We start from the raw sequence: 21,081 nt of genomic DNA, 5'->3' as shown, positions 1-21,081 counted from the left end.
ATTTATGGATTTCATGTATATCAGACATTTAAATAAATGCTCGTTAGTGCCAAAAAAAGGTAAGAAACTTCTTAGCAAAATCAGAACATTTGAACATGTTATTTTACTGCTGTGGTGGATCATCATTTGAACATATAATTTTATTTGGGAATATTACAACTTTCATTTCATCACACTTTTACCTTATTTCTCTTTTCCAGCACTTCACTTGGGTTTGTGTTTAGAGGAACAAATTGGTTTGGATCTTCAATTTTGATTGGCGTTCCTCCACTAGTCTTGGAGGAGTCATCAGCTTTCATCCACTTAAAGAAAAAACAACCAAAAAAAGCTAAGCACACCAGCATGAAGGGGTGGAACAACTTTCAGCATTGTCCTAGTGTTAAAAAGGAGATACAGTGAAAGGATTTTCTGACTTTACTCTCTATTCCACATGCCACCCACAAAATAATCCCAGCTCCTTGCAGGTTTGTGTTTGCCAAGAGGATTTAAACATGTACCATCAAGATTGCTTTTTGTAAACAGTGAAATACATTCCTTAAGAATGCAGGGGTTTAAATCAGTTGCTGAGGGCATTTCTCCCAAACTTCAGTTTAAAAGCTCGCTAGCCTGCCAGCAGGAGGAGCTGACGTTTTTACAGTTGTACTGTGCAACTGGGAGTAACCTGACAACAAATAACAAAGTGTAGTTTCAAAAGAGCCACCTCTCTCCATGCTGCAAACACAGTGAAAGCATCTTGGTGAACCAAAGGAGGAGGAAAAATCTTGATCATCATTAAAAACAGCAGCATGAACAGACTCTTCGAAGTCTGTTTTCAGTAGGCTCACAAACAGGAAAGGGGCAATTAAGAGATGAATTAGAGCTTGTATCTCACATCGGTAGAGAACAGAACAACCCACGGGTGATTTAAAACCTTACTATGTTTGGTGGGTAATTAATAGCACAGAAAAATACAGTAGAAAAACTGTTTTCTACTTCAGGAATCAGAAAAGTTAGTAACAAGAAGGAAATCATTATTAGATTTAATCTAAACTGTTACTATCCCAAACAGTTACATCCCCCTGCACCAAACAGAGGGGGTCCTTAGTACTAATGTCATTAAGTCTCCTCAAAGCCTATTTGTCTTTTCTGGATACACTTATTTGCTAATCCTGTTAAATATTTCTTCATATAAACCATGTGTAATTTACTTTCAAGTACCGCAAAAACTACGTGACCCCCTAAAAAAATCTACTTACCGTGATCTTAGTCCTGGGACTGGTTTCCCCATTCCAGGACTCCTCAGGCACATTAACTTTCAAGTATGTGTTTGGAGAATTCAGCCATCTTGTCTTTTCTCTTTGTTGCCTCTGTGCTAGGAATTTCAGGGGGGAAAGCGGGACTGTATCATCTTCAAAGGAAAAGGCAGTCACAGTGGCTGGGATCTCCACGTCACTCTTGTGTCTGGGTTTTTCCCTGACTAGTGGTTGCCTATAGGCATAGCCAGTTCTGTATCCCTATGGAGGAGGAGGAAAAAAAGGGAAAAAATGTTAAAAAAATAAAAAATCAGAAAAAGGGATCCAAAGAAGTCATTGAAGCTTTGTGTGCCTCTCTTATATGCATTAGAGGTCCAGTGAGCTCTTCAGAGAACAGGCTACTGATGTTGCTCATCATTCATTCATAGCATTAGCATTCAAGAGACCCATTTAAAATACAGTATAGCAGCAGCTGGACAGGACTCAACTCACACTTCACCTTCCTCCTACCTTTGTGAACGCATGATCACCAAATGAATCCCTGATCAGGTTGTGACCTAGGTAGCATTCATGAGGACATTTATCTGCCTTGCAAAATGGCACATCCTCATTGATGACACTCTCTCATACCCCTCACTCTTATTTGCACTGAAGGCTGTTCCAGAATTCAGGGTGCAGTGAAACAGATATTTCAAAGAATAATAAGTTTTCCTCTTATTTCCTAATATTAGAGTGAATAAAAAAATATAAATGGAATCTGTTCAGTCTATTTACTAGGTAGCCTTTAAAATATATTTTTACTGTTAAGCTACTGTAAAGAGCAAATGTGTTTGTGAGATGGGCTGGACAAAATTTAAGTTCAAAACATTACAAATTCTTATGAAGACATAATACTACTGTCAGATACAGTGACATAGTAAGACCTAAACCAAGGAGAAGAGATTTCATATACAATAATAGTTACTCCATCTTCATTTTCAAATTCACAATGAAACCACAAACAACTATTTGCTTTACAGAAGCTAATCCTACACTCAGAGCTTACAGAGACTATATGGATAATGCCATTAACATGCTCTCACCAGGTTGTCCAGCATCCTCATGAGTGCTTCAAATTCTTGCTCCCCAACCTTCCATTTCTGTTGTGAAGCCATATTAACCCCACCACCTCCAGCAGCTGCCACACCATGTGTGAAAGGCTTGAACTTCTGCAAATCCAGTAGTAGGAGATTGTCTATCCCACCTGCTCCAGCTAATGCATGAACCTAGAGACATGAATGAGTATATTTCATTTGTGGAAAAGCTTTTGGATTCTCTGCTTCTCTGAGTTCACAGGAGAAACACACTTAAACATATGTTGCAGTTGTTTCTCAAGCTAGTTTTCTACTGTGCAAAAATGCATTAAAACATATAGCAAGTGATTCTTGTGGAAAGGATGATAATATCTGATAAAAATTGCACTTTAAGATGTGTATACTCAGACACTAGCTTCCAGAGTACCTTAAAAAGGTCCTTCCTGCATCACAAGACTAAAAACTTCATTTTTATATCTACTTCAACATGTATGAGTGATCAAACGCAACATAAATGGCAGGGAAAGGGAGGAAAGGAAAGGAGTGGGAGACAGCCATTTGCACCTCCAATCGCCTACTTGGGAGGGAAGGGTCACTGGATAACAAGAGCAAAGGGATGAAGTTTCTGGGGGTGTGTTCAAGAGTTATAGAAGGTGAAGACCCTTTCAGTGGTCTCTCTCCCCACTTTATAGATAATATCTAGATACTTAACTAGGTAGCTGACAAAACAGAAATAACTGATTTTGGGACATACATTCTTTGCAAATACCCTATCCTCTACCATTGCTCCAAAGACCTTTTGTTTATTTGGTTTTACAAATATTTGTGATCATACTGAGAAGCTTCTTTTCTTGTCACAACATTCAGCTTTGATAAACAAGCTGGATGTCAAGAGATCTTAACTCATGCTTCCCACATGCAGTGAGCACCACTGAACCTAATATCCAACAGATTCTCTGCATGAAGCTCACTCTCCACAGCATGGAACAAAATTGTATCCTTCAGAGTGTCACTTAAAGTGACACTCTTTCTAGGAAGACTGTATTTGTGTTCTTCCTTCTCTCTTTTCCTGATTGTTCCAATTTCTCTGACTTGGTATATGATTACTGGTTTCCACAGTCACAAATATTCTGTAATATTAGAGATCTTCCCATCTGGATGTAATTTGTAACTCAACAGCAGAAATTATTGAAACAAGATACATATAAATTCTCTCTCACCTGCGTTTCACAGGCCAGTTGCACATTGAAAATATAGTGGAATGCTTCTTCCAGTGTCTCTCCCAGTGCTACCACACCATGGTTTCTCAATACTAATACCTAGTAAATGAAGACACTAATGTCAAATGGTAGAAACTGTCACAGTACATGCAAATGGTTTATGAAGAGCGTGAATGAGGTTGAATACCTTGCAGCTGGGTCCAAGAACTTTCTGAAGCTGAATTCGCTCTTCCTGTTCATCAAGAGATCCCTGGTAGTTGTAATAAGCAACATCTCCCAGAATCAGAGCCTCTTGTGATATGGGAAGGATGCCACACTTCATAGATGAAACCTGTTTCATGAAAATTAATTACTTACTGATAATTAGCAAAACATGCAATCCTTAAGCCCCACATCTTAGCAGGATGTATTGCTAGGGGACATACAAACTCTTTATAGTTTAAGCTTAGAAACAATACTTTTATTTTTGCCCCCCCCCATCTAATTTGCAATAGGGTGACAGAGCTGCTGCTACTCAACGTAGGGACAATCATTACAAGAAAAGACAAATTATCCCAGCTAAGTTAATTTCTGTGATTTGCATCCATGCTTAATTCTCAGTATAAGCCTACTTAATGTTTCTTCCTTCTTTCCCACATTTATAACTTCAGAAAGATAGTATAAAAGAAGTTATTCCTTTTTTTGTCCATAGTCAAGGAATGCATGTGTAGGCATTTAAATATAAAATAATAAGAATTTATCTATTTATCTCAAACCAATTCTTTTCAAGTCTCCTTACAATACAGACTGTTTTAAGCTTCTATGTTAACTACAACTTTTTAATAGCAAGGTAATCCAAGCTGAATATAACTACTAATGAAGCCACTTAAAAATGAAGTTGCAGAATGCAAATGATGCAGAAAAGCAGAGAATCCAAAAGCTTTTCCACAAATGATGATGCATCCAGCACATTATATGGTCTAAGATGCTATAAATGAATCCTGTGTAAACTATGTATTATTTTACAGCACCTAACCCAAGTACACTTGTACCTGAGCACCCTGAGCACCCTGTACCTGTGCTGACCTAGCCCTCTTTCCCTGCTTATTTGATAACCTCACACCTTTCTTTACCAGTGAAGAGTCAATGCTAGAACAAAAATAAAACTGCTGTGAGCAGTGATTCAGATTCAGAAATGTGCTCTAAGTTATGAATGAGGTAAGCCTGTTTGCTTTTACTCTTTATGCAAGAAAGAAGACTTACAGCTGCTGTTGCAGGGGTATGTATGTGTATTACACATCTGACATCAGGGCGTGTGGAGTAGATAGCCACATGTGGACTGAATCCTGCATTGTCAATACTTAGACTTGTACTTCCCTGGTCAACTACATCTCCCAGGATGTTTACTTTAACCTGGAAAAATCAAAGAAAGGAACAGTACTTAAAACAGTTTGCAAAAACTGACAACCCTCCCTTTCTCACTTGGTACCAAATTTCCCCCCACATATTCATGGGTCAGAGCATTAAAAAAATAGGAGAAACCATGAATTTGTGTGTCAATAAACCCTCCTGCTGTCCAAACCCTTGATAGCTGTTGGAAGTCCAGCCATGGAAGATAAGACACTGATACAACATATATAACTGACCTTTCCTTGCTTCTGATTTTCAAAAGTGAATTTCATTAACATTTCCTACATTTTAAAGCTGAAGACAGTTCAGACTGAGAAATTTCCAATAAGAAAATTAAACGCATAGGGAATTTTTAATTTCATGGGAACATTAAACTAATGATTTCAGGATCCACAAAAACAACAGCAGGGTTATACCAAGTCTTGTTCTCTTGTTTGTATTTTGGTTCTGTGTTTGCTGGTGTAATGCTATCAGTCTCAATCTGCTACCCCTTTCAAGGAAGCAATTTCTTTACAGATACATACTGACACGGAGAACATATGGCAGGTTCTGCACTGAAAGATGCATGATTTAGCAGCTACCACTGCCTAAATGCCAATCTGTAACTTCACCCAGCTCCTTTGTTTGGCCTGGAGATTATTCAACTTTATTTCCCCATGTATAAAGATAAGAGCTGATTCTACTAACACTACTCCTACAGAGTCGTTTCATATGTATTACCATATTGTCAGGTTATAAAAACATTGTTGTTACACTGAGGCTATTTGATGAGCTTCATAAGATGGGAAAACAAAACGTTGCTACTCCTCATTGAAGCTGAAGACAAAGCAACAGAAAGCGGAGCTAAACCCAAGAAGAAAGGACAAAGGATGCTAGTATCTAAATAGTTCATCAGCTTTTCATCTGGTGGGTAAACATTAAAATCCAAATAACAGCATGATTATAGTTTAGAAGACCATTTCAGCAGCCACAAAAGTTTTTTAGGTAACAGGTTAAGCCTTGCTGGTTATTACAGCAAGTGAATCACATACCAAATTAGAAGCTGAAGCTTCAGAAAAGGACAGACCTCTTGGAATGATTAGAATATGGTCATGTTCTTTGCTCACTCTTACCTGCAAAGGAGGAAGAAAATGGATTAATGATCTATTTTTCAACATGGATTATACAGGGGGGAAATTCAATTAAATGAGTAGGTAAGATTCCAGTTTTTAGTCTCTAAAATACTTACTGTGATATAGGTGTTTGGCAAATGTGCCCACCCAAACAAGTCCGCCAATCTGTATAAACTGGCTAACTTGCAGCGAGTAAGTTTTTCTCCCTTAACAAACGAGGAGGTATCTACCCCAGGTAGATCATTGATGGGTGTAATCATCCCATGGCCTGAAAAACAGATTAAAAACCAAAGAGATGATGACCAGTTGGACAATTAAATAACTCCTAGTTATGCCATGACTTTCCAGAAGGCATGTATTTTGATTGGTAGCATAGCAGTACCAACAATCCATATACTGGAACTGCACTGCTGGGATTTCTAAGGTCTTTACCAACACCTCTGTTACTTTAAGACAGCAGAATCATACCCCAAATTTCAGTTTTCATCTCTTTTTCAAAGACGAGAGAAGTGAAATAAAAGTTTCCTTTGAAATACTGCTCAGATTTGAAGCTCTCTCCTGATTCAACACCCTATTTAGAACTGGAACTGTGCCATAAGACATTTGTCACTAATGAAGCACTTTCACGGATTACTTTGTAAATGACAGGAGAACACACTCCCACTGCACTTCTGACACCAGAAAAACTAAGTTGAAAAGACGGTTCAGTCTTAGCACTTAAATTTAATCCTAATGAAGAAAACACTTAGACCACTTCCTAACAGTGAAATTATAGAGATCAATCTATTTCTTTGAACTGTGATTACACAAACATCCTTCTTTCCCCTTCATGAATGCATGACATCCCTTTGAGAGCTCCAACCTTTGCTGACAGGGAAAGTTTCGACCAGAAGAGGTAAAAGTCATTCTGGTTTTCAACAAAAAGAGTATGCACTTTCAGATTAGGCTGCCAGTCTGAATCTCTGGGCAAACACAGCAGACACAACAGTTGGCCCCACAGTCTCACTAACCAAGCAGAGATATGGAGTGAGATTATTTGGATTCTCTGTTGTTCTCTTCTACTTGTTTTGTTAAATGAACTCTGAAGTGTCATTTCGGGACCAGTTCTCAAAAGATTCTGAATGCTGACAGCTGCTGCTGTACTTCAGGCTTGTAAGCTCCCATATGATGTCCACCCACAGAACTTAAATTGACTTTAATGTTTGAGTTCTTCATGACTTGGAAAGAAGAACTTGGGTGTTTATTGCAAGATCCTGGCGACATCTTTGTAACTAAAGTGCATACTACAAGCTGTTTTAACTGTGGGAGCTGTTTATGTAATGATTCACGTTGACAGTCTATTCTCCCCCCTCTTTCTCTTAAATAACAATTTATATGCAAGAGTAGGAAAATAAACAATGTTAATGATTATGTATTTCACATCTCACTTTATGCTTGTGTTAAACAGCTAATAGTAACAGGGCACGGTGTTCCATTCCCTACTTCAGTTTAACTTTTATTAGCAAATTCTACAATAACTGAGTGTGAGGATGCCAAACATCTTGGATATCACCACACAAATCGAGGAATTTGAGAGAAAGAAGCCTGAAAAGCAAAGTTAAGGCCACCATCTGTACTTCTTCACAGCTGAAGCAGGCTTTGACAGAACTTTCATTCAAAGAAAGAGGAAAACCCAGCATCACTAAATCCTGCTAATAAAAAAAAAGGAAGAGCAAAAGTGCAATGATGTATAATTCACTTACTGAGTGAAGATGAGGAAAAACCTGAAAAAGAGCTTGCTGTAATGTAGTCAGCAATCTGCTGTAACGCAAGCAGTCCAGTGGGGTTATTGCCCTTCTTCATCTGTTCCTGAATAAGGCATTCCAGATCTTCTCTAAAAGCCTGTAGAAACATTTGAGAATCATCAAGGCAACTTGGCTTTGATAGATGTAAATTATAGGTGGGGCTGGTAGCTTTGCCTGTTATTAATGTTATGTGAAACTTCCCCCTTGACCTTGTTTTTATCTGCTTATAAGTTTGCCAAACTTTAACCATCCGACCTGAACTTTGTATGCTAAGTACTGGCAATTTTTGGGGTGGGAGGAAGGAGTTTGGTCACAGAGGGCTAACAAAATAAAATGTATTTTTGTAAATAACAACAAAAATAATTTTTATCAATAATTAAAGAGTTTCTCATGTTTTGGAAGAGGTACTGGACATTCAATCAGGTTTTAGTGCTGGATGTTCTTTTAATTCAGTAATCCTTCTGAAAATCCATCCAAATTGTGATAAAGTTATAAACAACTGGAAAACTGGAGCTCATTCATGCTCAAGTAGTATCACAGGCATGCAAAAACCTAGAAGGGAAGTTGGGATGTCACCTCCTCCCTATTTCTCTCCTTCTGCCAGAGGGCAAACACCTTCCCTCCTGCATAAAATGTCTGCAAATCCAAGGGATAAACTCTTGCAGAATACATCATGAGAAAGGTTTTCACAGTGTCAGATTTAATCCACTACGCATTGTGGACAAAGCCTGTTCCTTCCAGATGCCAGATTAACCACTATCCACAACAAACACCTGTCCTACGACTGCCCCAGTCCTGACATTTCTAGACTAAGTAAATTCAGTTCCTTCAGAATTTCCTTATGGTTTATATTTTCTAACCCTCTCATGTTTTCCTGGCAGCAGCTTCCAGCTTTTGTCTGAATCAGCAGTATGCAAAGCTGCACACAACACGAGCTGAGGTGTATTCTGAATGCTCTTGCTGGTTCATTACAGAAAGACATTTGGTGCCTTTAACCACACAGCTGACTCCTATTATAACTCCAGGCTATTCCCTGTATGTAATTGCTCCTTTCAGTTTGCCTTCCTTATCACAGTATAAGCTTACAATTAAAGAAAATAGCTCTATATGGTAAATGGAATTTTTCACTGAATTTTAATTCAGTGCTCCAAAACACCCTCTTTGTTGGGTAAAATTCACCAATCTCATGACATAGTCAGTTCATCAACAGGTTTTGAGAGAGTGCTACCCCAATATAACATCAAGACTCTGCTTGATATGGCCTCACAGTTGGACAGCTTAGTCATGGATATGACTACACTTTAATATCCAAGCTTTCAGACAGCCATGCTCTTCCTTGGAGTAATCATGTTGGGATCATGTGTACCTGAGACTCACCATATTTCCTCAAGTAAAGCCTCTAAAATTCATGTGTATTGACTGTGCAGTGATCTGTTACACAGATCTCTTGGTGTAGACCAGACTATGCATGCAATATCATCCACACAACTAAACAACATCTTGCTGGCTTGAAGATACAAGGGCAAATTCAGGTTTCTCTCTTTAGCAGCTGCTGCAGGTAAGATCTATGCAGCAGGTGAAAGAAGCAGATGGGGAAAGGAAAGAACAAACCAGGAATCAAGTGAGGAAAGGAACCTAACTGGGACTGGGAGAAAGGGAGTGGAGGTACGGGAGGTGCTTCAGCACTAGGAGCACGTAAGGGAAACTGATGGGAGGTAATTATGGGGAGGTAATTGCCAGAAAGGCAAATAAGGATTTGTGGAAAACAACAAGTGGTTGGAGAAAACATCCTGACTTTCATCCTTCGGCAGATGACTGTGAAGCCCAATCCTTTGAAACAGCTCCAGGGATGTCCATTATCATCATGACTCCATGTGTTTCAATGGCAGCGGGAGTACCACCCTCACTGACAAACCAACAAGCACTGTGCCAAGGCTGGACCTCAAATGTGGCCGCAAGAAGTCAGTACATGCAGAGCAAATTTCTTTGCCCCTTTTGCACACAGATGACAATCACACAGGTTCTGATTGCACACAGTAATACACAGGTACTAATCTTTTAAGCATAGCACAGTTGTCTTAGCCCCATGCCTTATCTAGAACACAGTGGCTAGTTCTCACTAGGGAAGAAGTTTAGTGTATTTTTCCCTTCTCATGGCTCAGCATGTGTCCCTGTGCCTTTTTTGGCATGCTGCACACACTCTGTTGAGATGACAATTATTATTTATCTCAGAAGATTTTCTCTGGGCAGATAATTACTGTAAATCCAAGTGCTTCACAAGCATTAATTTACTAATCCCTGAAACATGTCTTTAAGGTACAGCAGGGCCCAGTCATCATTTCCACAGAACAGCAGCAAGGAATTTGAGTTCAGATGATTCTACCAGTCTGGGACATTCATTCTGAGAGGACCAGAGGCATGTTTGCAGAGCACTGTAGCTTCTCACATACTCAAAGCACAGCTCTTGGTGCATGTTCAAGTGCATCACTGTGTTCAACGTGCTGCCATACCTCAGGGTAACAAGCAACACAGAGGATCACAATCTGCAAGAACAGGTAAACAATGATTGAAAATCACCCATGGCAGCCCAGTTTAAGTCCTTGTGGTTGGCTGGTATCTGAATCTGAGCATCTCTCCCTACAACCAAAGTAGGTTTGAATGAAATTCGAATGTGTGTGATTTAGACTATCCCCTGTAGAAGACACAAGGATTTTTCACTTAACTAGAAGAAAGAATTTTGGTGGTCAGACAGCTCACAGTAGATAGAAAAAGGAGTCAAGGTCCACCCCTTAGGACCTACCAACCTGCCTGAAAGTGCAAAAACCTTGATAAAATAACAGAGGTTATGTCCTTGGCCCTTTGCACATGGTATCCCTCACGTTACAGACAGTTCCCCCTACTCCTCTACACATACACCACACTTCCAAGCACCCACCATCCCAACGCCAGCTCGCTTTTCTGCTAATGGCTCACCACGAAGCCATGGTTTTATGGCACTTTCTCCTTCTGTTCCTGTGATCTATTGAGACTGCAGAAAGAAAAACTGGCCAATATATTTCAGCAGCAAGCTACACTAACACTCATTTTCAAACTCTGTCATTCCAAGATATTCGATTGCTTCTCAAATATTCCTGAAAGAGGCCCCCTGCAAGAGAGCTCTGCCATTTCACACTCTGCACAGCTCAAATGCTCTTTCACTCTTGTTTATAATATGTATACAAGGAAACCGCACATCGGTAGTCTCCCGGGGGCCGTATGGAAGACAGAATACATGAAATTCATGGAAATATTTGCTTGGGAGGAGATAGAGAAAAACAGTTATCTGCATTACATTAAATCACTTTCACTTCAATTCAATTCAACAAGGACTATAAAAAGGATCTGCAAAAGCATTCACAGTAAATTCTTATTAGTCATCTTCAGATTTTACTTTTTTTAAACCCATACGAGTAATACTGATTCCATAGCAGGAAAAAACGGAACTGTAGTGTATTTCAGGCATTTTTTGTCAGAAAGATTTGTATTTCTTATCGTATTTCACGCTATTTTCATTCTTCTGAGCTTCACTTTGGCTCTTTAATGATAACAGCAAAATACTACACTCTTGCTGAGGCTACTACAAATAAGGAGCAAATATGGAGGTTTGGGATGAGGTGTAATATAAAGTGAGGCTATGGATGAAGTGCATCAAAATAAAGCACACGATTTATCCATGTGCTAGCATGCAACCATGTTTCCTAGCAGACTGCAGCTTTCAAAGTGTCACACACATGACTCATGCACATTTCTCCATGAATATTTATATTTCAATACTTTTTTTTTACTGCTACAGACCTTTAAAACTTGGATTTTTCTGTGTCCTTAGATAAGCATCTCATGTGCTAACATAACCTTCCTCCTTCGGGAAGGGCAGGCTTATATGAAGGGCATCACCTTCTTCTGGACAACAGCTTACCTTAAATATTAGCCATTATATGAAAGATATTTACTGGAGCTTTCACTGTACAACACTGATTTCTGTAAAACCACTACCATGGAGGGCTTTGATTTTGGGATCTGACCCACTCAGCAGCAGGAATCGACTTCTGAAAACCTATATGCAGCCTGGAGACCAAGTGGTTTGATTTTGCTTTAATTCATGAGACATATATATATATGGCATTACACTGCAACTGCCCACAAGTGACCAAGTAAAAGTCATGCTTCAGAGAGGTTTTCAGAAAGATGACAAGCGCTCTGCTCTGGCACAAAGCTGATATTTTTCAAGCAGAAAGGTCATTAGTCATTTCAGATGTAGTATTTGACAAGAAAATGCTGAAAGAAAAACTGTATTGTCAGATGAATGAAAAATTATGTTATTCAGCTATGTGCTCAGCATTGCTCAAAAATGAGAAAGTTTCAGCTCTGGGATTTAAATAGCTCTTTGGGTACATGTGGGTTTATGGTTTGTTTGTTTAAAACCACTAAAACTTTAGACATCAGATGATAAAGTAAGAGCAGTGACTTTTTACAGTGGGGTCTAAGTCCCAAAGCAAGAAGCACAGCACCTCATGGTGACTCATCAACATGGTTGCACCACTTCTGGACTTGGATACCCTGTCTGTGCCTGTACTGGTACCACAGCAAAGCTGTTTCCTGGATAACCCACATTGCCAGCTTGAGAATCGTTTCCTGTTTGCACAAGCATCCTTCTGCCTTCAGGGAGCTCACCTGCCCATCCAAGCACCAGTATCCCTTCCCCTGTTTGTGCTGGAACAGTGCTTTGAGCATCCTGCTGCAAGTTTGCATAGAAAACAGCCCGTGGTAAGGAAACTGGGCCCCTGACAGCTCTTGGAAAGGAGGTAAAGCAACATTTCAGACCAGATGCACAAGTAGGAGGATGCTGAGCAGAGCTTTTATTCACCTGGGAGCATACCCAATAGCCTAACCTCCATATGCAGCAATCTGCAAACTCTCCTCCACTACTGCCAGCTGAGGTGGTTGTCTCCAAAACTGCAGTAAGCTGAACTACACTGAGTTACACCAGAGAAAAACATAGTTTTGCATTTACACCATGAGCCAAAGCACCCCCTGCACAGCCAAGCCTACCAGCTGCTGGCCCAACTACCCTAAGCCGGCCTGCTTCCAGCTTACCCATCTTCTGAACGCCACTCCACCACCATGCACTGAGACATGAGCTACTCGAGTGAGAATATACAGGGCAGCTCAGCCTGTTCCTAAACCCGTTTCTAGAACTCCACCATTCTAAACTTTCTGTTTCTTAAACTCCACCCAGCTCTTTTACACCAGCTTAGACAGCCTTGCATGCTACTGCAGCCTGCAGAACAGATACAGCTTTTCTTACCGAGTCATTAATTGCATGATTAGGTCAAGGTCTTTCTAAGATCGTAAAACTGTGTCTGCAGAAATAGTTGCAATCATCTTCCAAATACACATCACAAACTCTAGCAGCTGAGATGCAAAATCTTTTGACTCAGGCCTTAGGGCTCTCTGAAACTCAACAGCAATGTTACAAGCCTCAGTTCTGACTCACTTACTTCCGTTTTCATTCAGGACAGTCCAAGTGTGAGCTGACAGTGTAGATTTGGGTTCTTAAGAGTCAAAACAACATTTGCATGTACTAGTTGACAACTGGTATTTTCCAGTCAACATAAGCAGAAAAACTAGAATAACCAACATGCTAGAATAACCTATTTTACATGCATACACATCTCTCTATATAGCACAAAATAATAATGTAGATAGAAAATTTTAGTATTAATCTCTTCATATTGGTAGGCAGCTCTCTGAGCACATTAAGAAGTATGCAGGTTCATATCTTTCTATGCTGTTTCTTGTTTGTTGACCACTGGTTTCTCCATGTACTCCTTATTAATTCAAAAGAAGTAGAAATAAAATGATAAGGAAAACAAACATCTTTGTAAACAGACAAAACAACAGTATACAGGTAATCTACAAGTACTCCACACCACTGCAAGCATGTAAGAGGAGAAAGCACATGCTCACATCAGGAGTAATTACAGTAAGGTGCAAACAGTTTGATATGTCAGTCTACAGGAAAGCAGCTAGAAAAGCAATCTGAGGTCCCTACATTTAATAGCAGCACTGCTGCTAGCCTAGGAGCTGCAGAAGAGTAAAAGAAACCCCCTCACCCATTTTCACTCCTGCCCATTTTTGATCAGAGTTTATATACCTTAAATCCATTTTTAAACAGGGTCTAATTCAACTCAGCTACATACAAACACACTCACACCGAGTCTCTAAGCCAAATCACCACCGCTGAAGGAAAGGTTTAAAAGAGCTTAACTGGTATTTTGTTCCTGAGAGCACTCCTGTGCTGGAAACGCAGCTGCTCAGGGAGAAGACCTTCACTGAAAGAGCCGATGTGGCTTTGTGACAGGCTGCTTCAAGGCTGGAGTTCAGATACAAACAACCGGTGCCCTAAGTGGAAAAGGGTGGAGCTGGCCACAAAAAAACCGCCAGTGAGTTAAGGCTGGTGGGGAGAAGATAAGAGTCACAAAAAGTGTTTGTTAATGCCATGAAGAGAAAAAAAAGGGAGGGGTGGGGACCTTCTGTGTTGCAATAGAAAGAAATGGGCTCAATAATAAATATGGGGAAATAAGTGAAGTTCTAATAATCCCTTCACTTGCAGTGAAGCATGTGGGTATCTGGGTTGGATTCAGTGACTCAATTGACAGCAAGCCAGTCCACACACACTGCTCAGCCTGCACCAGTTTTTCTGGCTCCTCAAGCCTGGTCCACACCAGTTCCCCTCTGTGAGCTGAAGCAATGCTTACTCCTGCGATAAGCAGCCCGGAGATACTCTATGATTAAAGCAAAACCTGAAGCACTGAACTCCTCTGCAAAGCCCATCTTCAGCACAGCCAACTCCCACAGCACCAGCAATCCCCACACTTACACAAATGTTGCTCTGTGTCCCTCCCTCGTGTTTACTCATGGAGTAAAGCTACACATCTTGCTAGATGGAATGGAACTGCCAACATTTAAAATGCTTGAAGAAATCGAATTTCAGCTTGACAGGGGTCTTAAACACTTCAAACAGAATTAACTTCTTTCAGTAAGCACAGGAGTAGGGAATGTGGGAGCACATGTGGTGGCAATGCACCATCAGATGAGGGGCAGAGCTCTTGCAGGGTGTTCTGGATACCCATGCTCCTGAAGCCAGGGAGGAAAATCGTCAGTCATGATTTTCCAGAATTATTTAACAGCCAAAAAGGCGTACAAATTAGTACAGATAAGCAAGTCCCTTTAGTTGTTATATATGTACTGCAATGGAAACCCCCTTCCTGCTCTCACCAGACTGAGTTGATGTGTTAGACAGAAGTTACAAGCCTAGTAACTGAAAGAAAACTTGTAGATTTTGTTACCCTGCATTTTATATCTCCTTATCAATTATTAATTAATTAGGGAATTATTTCAGATCAGAGTGTTATTTACCATTAATAACTTCAAATACACATAGGACCATAGGAAAGTCATCAGACAACGGAAGATGGATCTGATTGCTTGACAATCTGAATAACCTAAAGAACATGGTCCCAAAAGCACCATAGGATCTGCAGACCCCCACTCCCCAAAGACAACAAAACCCTAAATCCAAGCAGTTAACAACTAGCAGGAAGACTATATAGGCGGATAGGGGGTGGAATCAATCTGGAAACTGTTGGCATTTATATCTAATGAAAACCACAGTTGAAACTAAATGGAAAGCAGCAAGTACTGAAATGAGAGAGAAGTGAAAGGTAACTCATGTTTAATGTAAGGAAGCAGAGAAAAAACTCACAATTGCACCTGTGGTGCAGGACACTGGTATAAAAGATCATGAGAAATGGAAATCAGGCAATGCGATTACTTGGTTTCTCACAGGGATAATGGATATCCTTGATTTCAGACAGCATTCCCCTGAGCACAAATTCCCTCTCACTTAAAATGCTGAACTTGCCCAGCCCCCTGATCCAGGCTCATATGGATATTGTCACAGCTAGTGGGATCTTTATGGGACATTTTGTGGCATGTCTTAAATGACGTGCCAAGTTGAGCTCATCTCCCCTGGTGAAAGAGATGCTGCACAGGTCGTATGATGAAAGAATGTGATTAAATAAGCTATTGTGATGAGAGGAGAGTCATGACCCCAGCAGGAAGTCAGAGAAATGTCAGAGAGAACCGAAGCCAGAGATGCGAGAGGCGGATATGTGAGGAACTAAGAGGACTTTTGATATTTTAAGAAAATAAACTGCCCAAAAGGGAGTGGTGGTGTGAAAATACTGGATGTTCGCTCGATGCAAACCAAAGTGAGCCAGACAACTGCAAAAGAGGAGGAAAAAATAAATCAAACCATCCTTCATCTCTGTCCTGATGGTTTGAAAATAACAGTGCTAGAGAAAAAAATTCAAGTGTGGGTGGGTGGGTTTGCTTGTTTTTGAGGAGAAGGATCTGCGTGCATGCTGAAGCAGACCTCTGAATAGATGAGTTGCTAAGCTGGACTGTTATCTCCCCTCTTTTCTGGGCAAGAGCAGCTGGCGTGGGAGGCAGGGGGGTGTGTGCACGTACAAGGCAGGAAGGAAGAGAGGCGCAGTAGAGAAGTACAGTTTTAACCTCAGCATAAAACAACACTGATGTTGCAATCTGGATGGCTAAACCTGAGCCAGTGCCCTCATGTAATGGCAGTGCTGAGCCAGATGTGGCCTGAACAACCTGCAGAGCCTTGATGGGACTCTAAATCCAACATGAAATTAAAGCAAAGCATGATGAGATCCTGCCAGTGAAGCGCTCAACAAACCAAACAGCTCCAAATAACCATGATTCATAAGTAAAAATAGCATGTGCGTATTCTATGTGTCTTGACAAGACACACAGAACTTTCACTGGTAAACCAAAAACATAACCCAGGCATTTAAATTCCAATAACTGGGCATTTTTGTCTTTACATATTTCAGCTGTTCAACTCATCCCTTTATACACAGATTTGACTACTCCAACTTTTTCTTACATCAGTAACTGTAAGAAGATGTATTTCATATCAGTATGCGTTCACTATAAGAGCGCATCTTCTTCCACTCTGACCTGCAGCTTTTCTTCAAATACAGTGATATGAAGTGGATATAAGGTACTCCTCAGGGCAGTTTAAGCAGTGATTCTAATTTCCTTTCAGGTTGCACACAGAGTCCTGTTAGCTAAAGCCTGTAGGAAGCTTTCCTGCTGGTTAGCTAACTGTTTCATTCGACTGGGAGCAGTGTGGCACTGCTGCATCAAACACCCTCCCTGGCTGCTCTGGCAGCTGCAGTGAGCTTCTCCCTTCTGTATGTTCATGCAGCTCCTCAATGCTGAACTTATTCTTCAGTCTTCAGACACCAAAACTGCTCAACCATAGCTTTTTCTGTTTTTAACTAAGTGTTTTTGATTCTTCTGGTTGCCATGGTAAGGGCACCAGAGAAAGATGAAGGCCTGGAGGACTTGTATACCATAACTGAAAGAAGTGGTTTGATGATACAGCTAATAAATGTTTCCTCTTTGAAAAAGGCAGTTATTCTGTATAACAAACAGTATGACTGTTCAGCATATAAAAAGAAAAAATTGGTTTTAATTTCAAAATTAAACTGGAAAATCTAACCCTCACCCCAATCTTTTCAAATTATAGGTCGAGTGTCTCAGATCCGACATAAAGCAGTAACATGAGTCTTTTAACAATAACATCACAGTACCTGAACCTTCTGAGCTTGCAGATGTTACTGAGCTAAACTTATGTGGTATTATCTTAAAGACTGGCCAGCAGTACCTCTGGATGCTATCAGGCTGCTCACATCCAGCTGATCCTGATTTCTTTCCACCTTTCTAACACATACAGAACAACAAACAAACAGGTCCTATCAGATTCTCCAGGCCATCAGATGCTCACAGGTTACACACAGTATTAAGCAAATAAGTCTGAGAATTCACTTGATAATGTCAGGACATTCTTTGTGAGCAGAGGTCATAAAACTCCTATGATTTGTTTAAGACTTATTATGAACAGAAAGACATTAGCAAACACCAGAGGTAATGAGAATAGCGTTTCAGTAGCTTTTAAATGATTTAATTTAGGAAAGGGAAATTGCACATCATAGAGGAGTAGTCAGACTGCACATCAACATGTGCATCAAACAGCACATCAGAGAGATGCAGCAGTTTGATGTCTGAAGATGTCTGGTCAGGGCTGTGGCCCTTACAATAACATGCACTGCACAAAGCATACCATGGTTCCTAAAATACATTCTCTAATTTATTTTCTTGCTAAAGGATTTAATTTTCCTACTTGAAAGAAAAAGTCTTGTTAATGAAATAGATGAAATCAGTACTTAAGCTTCCCAGTATATGACAGTCATTAACCCTTTAGTTTTACACCATAAACCTCTGCTCAGAGAAAGTGCATGTTCAAACAAGCCCACCTCAAGTCCACACATGCTTGTGCATTTTTAAGAAATGCAGCAAGGATAATACCTACATCTCATATTTACTAATACTTGCCAGAAGATGAGTCAATGACTATTTCTGTGATCTGAATGCATATATTAAGACTGGGTAAAGATACAAATGCATACATCTAAGACTGGGTGAAGATTTAACACTAAGCAAGCTCTTCTTTAAAACATGTCTGATACCCTCTCGTCCTCTCCTTCCAAGCATCTTCAAACTATTTCCTTCTTTTTAACTGGAATAAACCAGAGAAGCAAGAAAGCTCTATGCAAACATCTAATGCAGTGTAATTCTGCAGCTATAGAACAAAAAGAACAAAACCACTACGTATAATACCCATTAATCCAATCCTGAACCTGTGTTACACAGACTGGTAACAGGAAAAAATAGCTTTTGGCCTTTTTATGACAAATATATTCAGGAGGAGACAAGGAGTCTGTTTTCTATCCTGACTCTCATGAACACTGGAACCTGGAAGAAATAATGCAGTTCCTATTCCCAAATCAGTTATGAAATTTGCTTGATGGATATAGAGCCACTGCATTAAAAATGCTTTTATTTCCTCACACAAGAAGCCACAGCAGGGTTCCTCTAAACTTTCTATATCTAGAAAAGAGACTCTAAAAGGAGATACTTGAGTAAAAATGGTAGTTCAGACACCTCCTCTTCGTGCCTGATCACACACTCAGCTCCCACGTTCCTATTTCTCCCTGGCAGATGCCAAGAACTGAGCAGGCCCCTGGCTTATTTGGACAACTGCTCCCTCACACAACAAAAACTTGTAACTTATTGGCAGCTCCAAACAGTCACTTTCTGAAAAGTGCTGGGCTCAGCTTCTCTTGCAGCAGGACACTAACAGCAGCCCGGCAGCTCTTTGTGCCCCAGCCTCCAGTTAAAACACTCACCTAGACTCAAGGGTTGCCCCTCTTCACCGACCTCCCTAATATCTGCATGCTGACTCTGCATCCATTAAAAAAATACCCACAGAGACTATGGCAAAGGGACATTTATTACATTTGGCAGACTTGGCAAAAGGTCCTCCAAAATGCTGGAGTAGTTACACTCACTGAATTAAATAATGCAACCAAGAGGATCAAACCCTAACACATACACAAACCCAAACAAGATCTAACTTATGTTTATCTATCAGGCTAAAGGTCTAGTCTTTGCTGTGAGTTCTGGCTACTCACAATGTGAATATTTTAACAGGAAGAAGGAGGCTCCGATCACATTTTACAGTTGAGTGTTAACATAAAATTATCACGATTGAAAAGTTATGCAATACTTCCTTAGAGTATTTTCTTTATAAAAGAAGCTGGCTGCAAACCCAAGCTTGCACAAATAGATTTGAAAGTAATAAATTCCTGAGTCAACAGGTTCACATTATACTCTGAGCACCACACAGATCCAAGAGGCACTTCACGACAACACTTTAGCAAACAATCCTGTTATTCATGGATGAGTATAATGGGGTGATTACTAACAGCTGTTTGCAATCTCATTACATAGAATCATAGAATAGTTAGGGTTGGAAAGGACCTTAAGATCATCCAGTTCCAACCCCCCTGCCATGGGCAGGGACACCTCACACTAAACCATATCACAAAAGGCTTCATCCAACCTGGCCTTGAACACTGCCAGGGATGGAGCATTCACAACTTCTCTGGGCAGCACATTCCAGTGTCTCACCACCCCAACAGTAAAGAACTTCCTCCTTATATTCAATCTAAACTTCCCCTGTTTAAGTTTCAACCCATTACTCCTTGTCCTATCACTACAGTCCCTAAAAAGAGTCCATGCCCTACATCCTTATAGGCCCCTTTCAGACACTGGAAGGCTGCTATGAGGTCTCCACGCAGCCTTCTCTTCTCCAGGCTGAACAGCCCGAACTTTCTCAGCCTGTCTTCATATGGGAGGTGCTCCAGTCCCCTGATCATCCTCATGGCCTCCTCTGGACTTGTTCCAACAGTTCCATGTCCTTTTTATGTTGAAGACACCAGAACTGCACACAATACTCCAAGTGAGGTCTCACGAGAGCAGAGTAGAGGGTCAGGATCACCTCCTTTGACCTGCTGGTCACGTTCCTTTTGATGCAGCCCAGGATACGGTTGGCTTTCTGGGCTGCGAGCGCACACTGAAGCTGGCTCATGTTCATTTTCTCATTGACCAACACCCCCAAGTCCTTCTCTGCAGGGCTGCTCTGAATCTCTCTGCCCAACCTGTAGCTGTGCCTGGGATTGCTCCAACCCAGGTGCAGGACCTTGCACTTGACATGGTTAAACTTAATGAGGTTGGCATCAGCCCAACTCACAAGCGTGTCATGGTCAGAAGAAGCACCCCAACTTACAGTAGAACTGAAGGGAGAAGGATCTGTAAAGCTGCTTAACCCCTTTTCCAGTCACATTACCCTCACTAGTCACATCATACCCCAATACCCCCAAAGGCTCACCCTCACACAGACCTTACTCACTCTCTATGGCTTCAAAATACTCAAGGTAACAGTATTACTTTTGAATGTATTCATCAGGTTAAAACCAAAGCATACATTAAAATAAAAATTTCAACTAATATGAGTGTTTCAATAGATTTAATAGTGCTCTACGTAGCCTACACAAGTACTGAACTTACACAACCAGTAGATGAGTGCCAATATGGCCAAGTATGGGGATGATCATCCCAAGAACATGAAAAGGACATACAGTCTAGCTTTTAAACAAACTTAACCCAATTATGAATGTTAATTAAACCACTCCTGATGCAAATGATAGGTTAATATTCAAGCCCAGAAAGCAGAACAC

The 21,081-nt window shown here is 40.5% G+C and overlaps 1 protein-coding gene across 3 annotated transcripts in view; it reads right to left on the bottom strand.

Annotated features, from left to right (window-relative positions):
• Window positions 1-21,081, bottom strand: part of ADD3 (adducin 3) — a 100,086-nt gene that overhangs the window by 6,600 nt on the left and 72,405 nt on the right. For 2 of the 3 annotated variants that reach the window (XM_034061429.1, XM_034061431.1), the window contains exons 4-12: window positions 7,769-7,907; window positions 6,143-6,294; window positions 5,946-6,026; window positions 4,768-4,917; window positions 3,713-3,856; window positions 3,526-3,624; window positions 2,315-2,497; window positions 1,236-1,493; window positions 183-302 (exon numbers count right to left, since the gene is read on the bottom strand). In XM_034061429.1, the coding sequence (XP_033917320.1) occupies window positions 183-302; window positions 1,236-1,493; window positions 2,315-2,497; window positions 3,526-3,624; window positions 3,713-3,856; window positions 4,768-4,917; window positions 5,946-6,026; window positions 6,143-6,294; window positions 7,769-7,907 (1,326 nt within the window). Of the gene's footprint in view, window positions 1-182; window positions 303-1,235; window positions 1,494-2,314; window positions 2,498-3,525; window positions 3,625-3,712; window positions 3,857-4,767; window positions 4,918-5,945; window positions 6,027-6,142; window positions 6,295-7,768; window positions 7,908-14,117; window positions 14,211-21,081 lie in introns of those variants that run through there. The other variant, XM_034061432.1, reaches the window with a different exon arrangement.

The sequence above is a fragment of the Melopsittacus undulatus genome, chromosome 4, assembly GCF_012275295.1.
Source record: "Melopsittacus undulatus isolate bMelUnd1 chromosome 4, bMelUnd1.mat.Z, whole genome shotgun sequence".
NCBI lineage: Eukaryota > Metazoa > Chordata > Aves > Psittaciformes > Psittaculidae > Melopsittacus > Melopsittacus undulatus.
The sequence above is the reverse complement of the archived record's forward strand: the minus strand, read 5'-3'. Positions and strand labels throughout refer to the sequence as shown.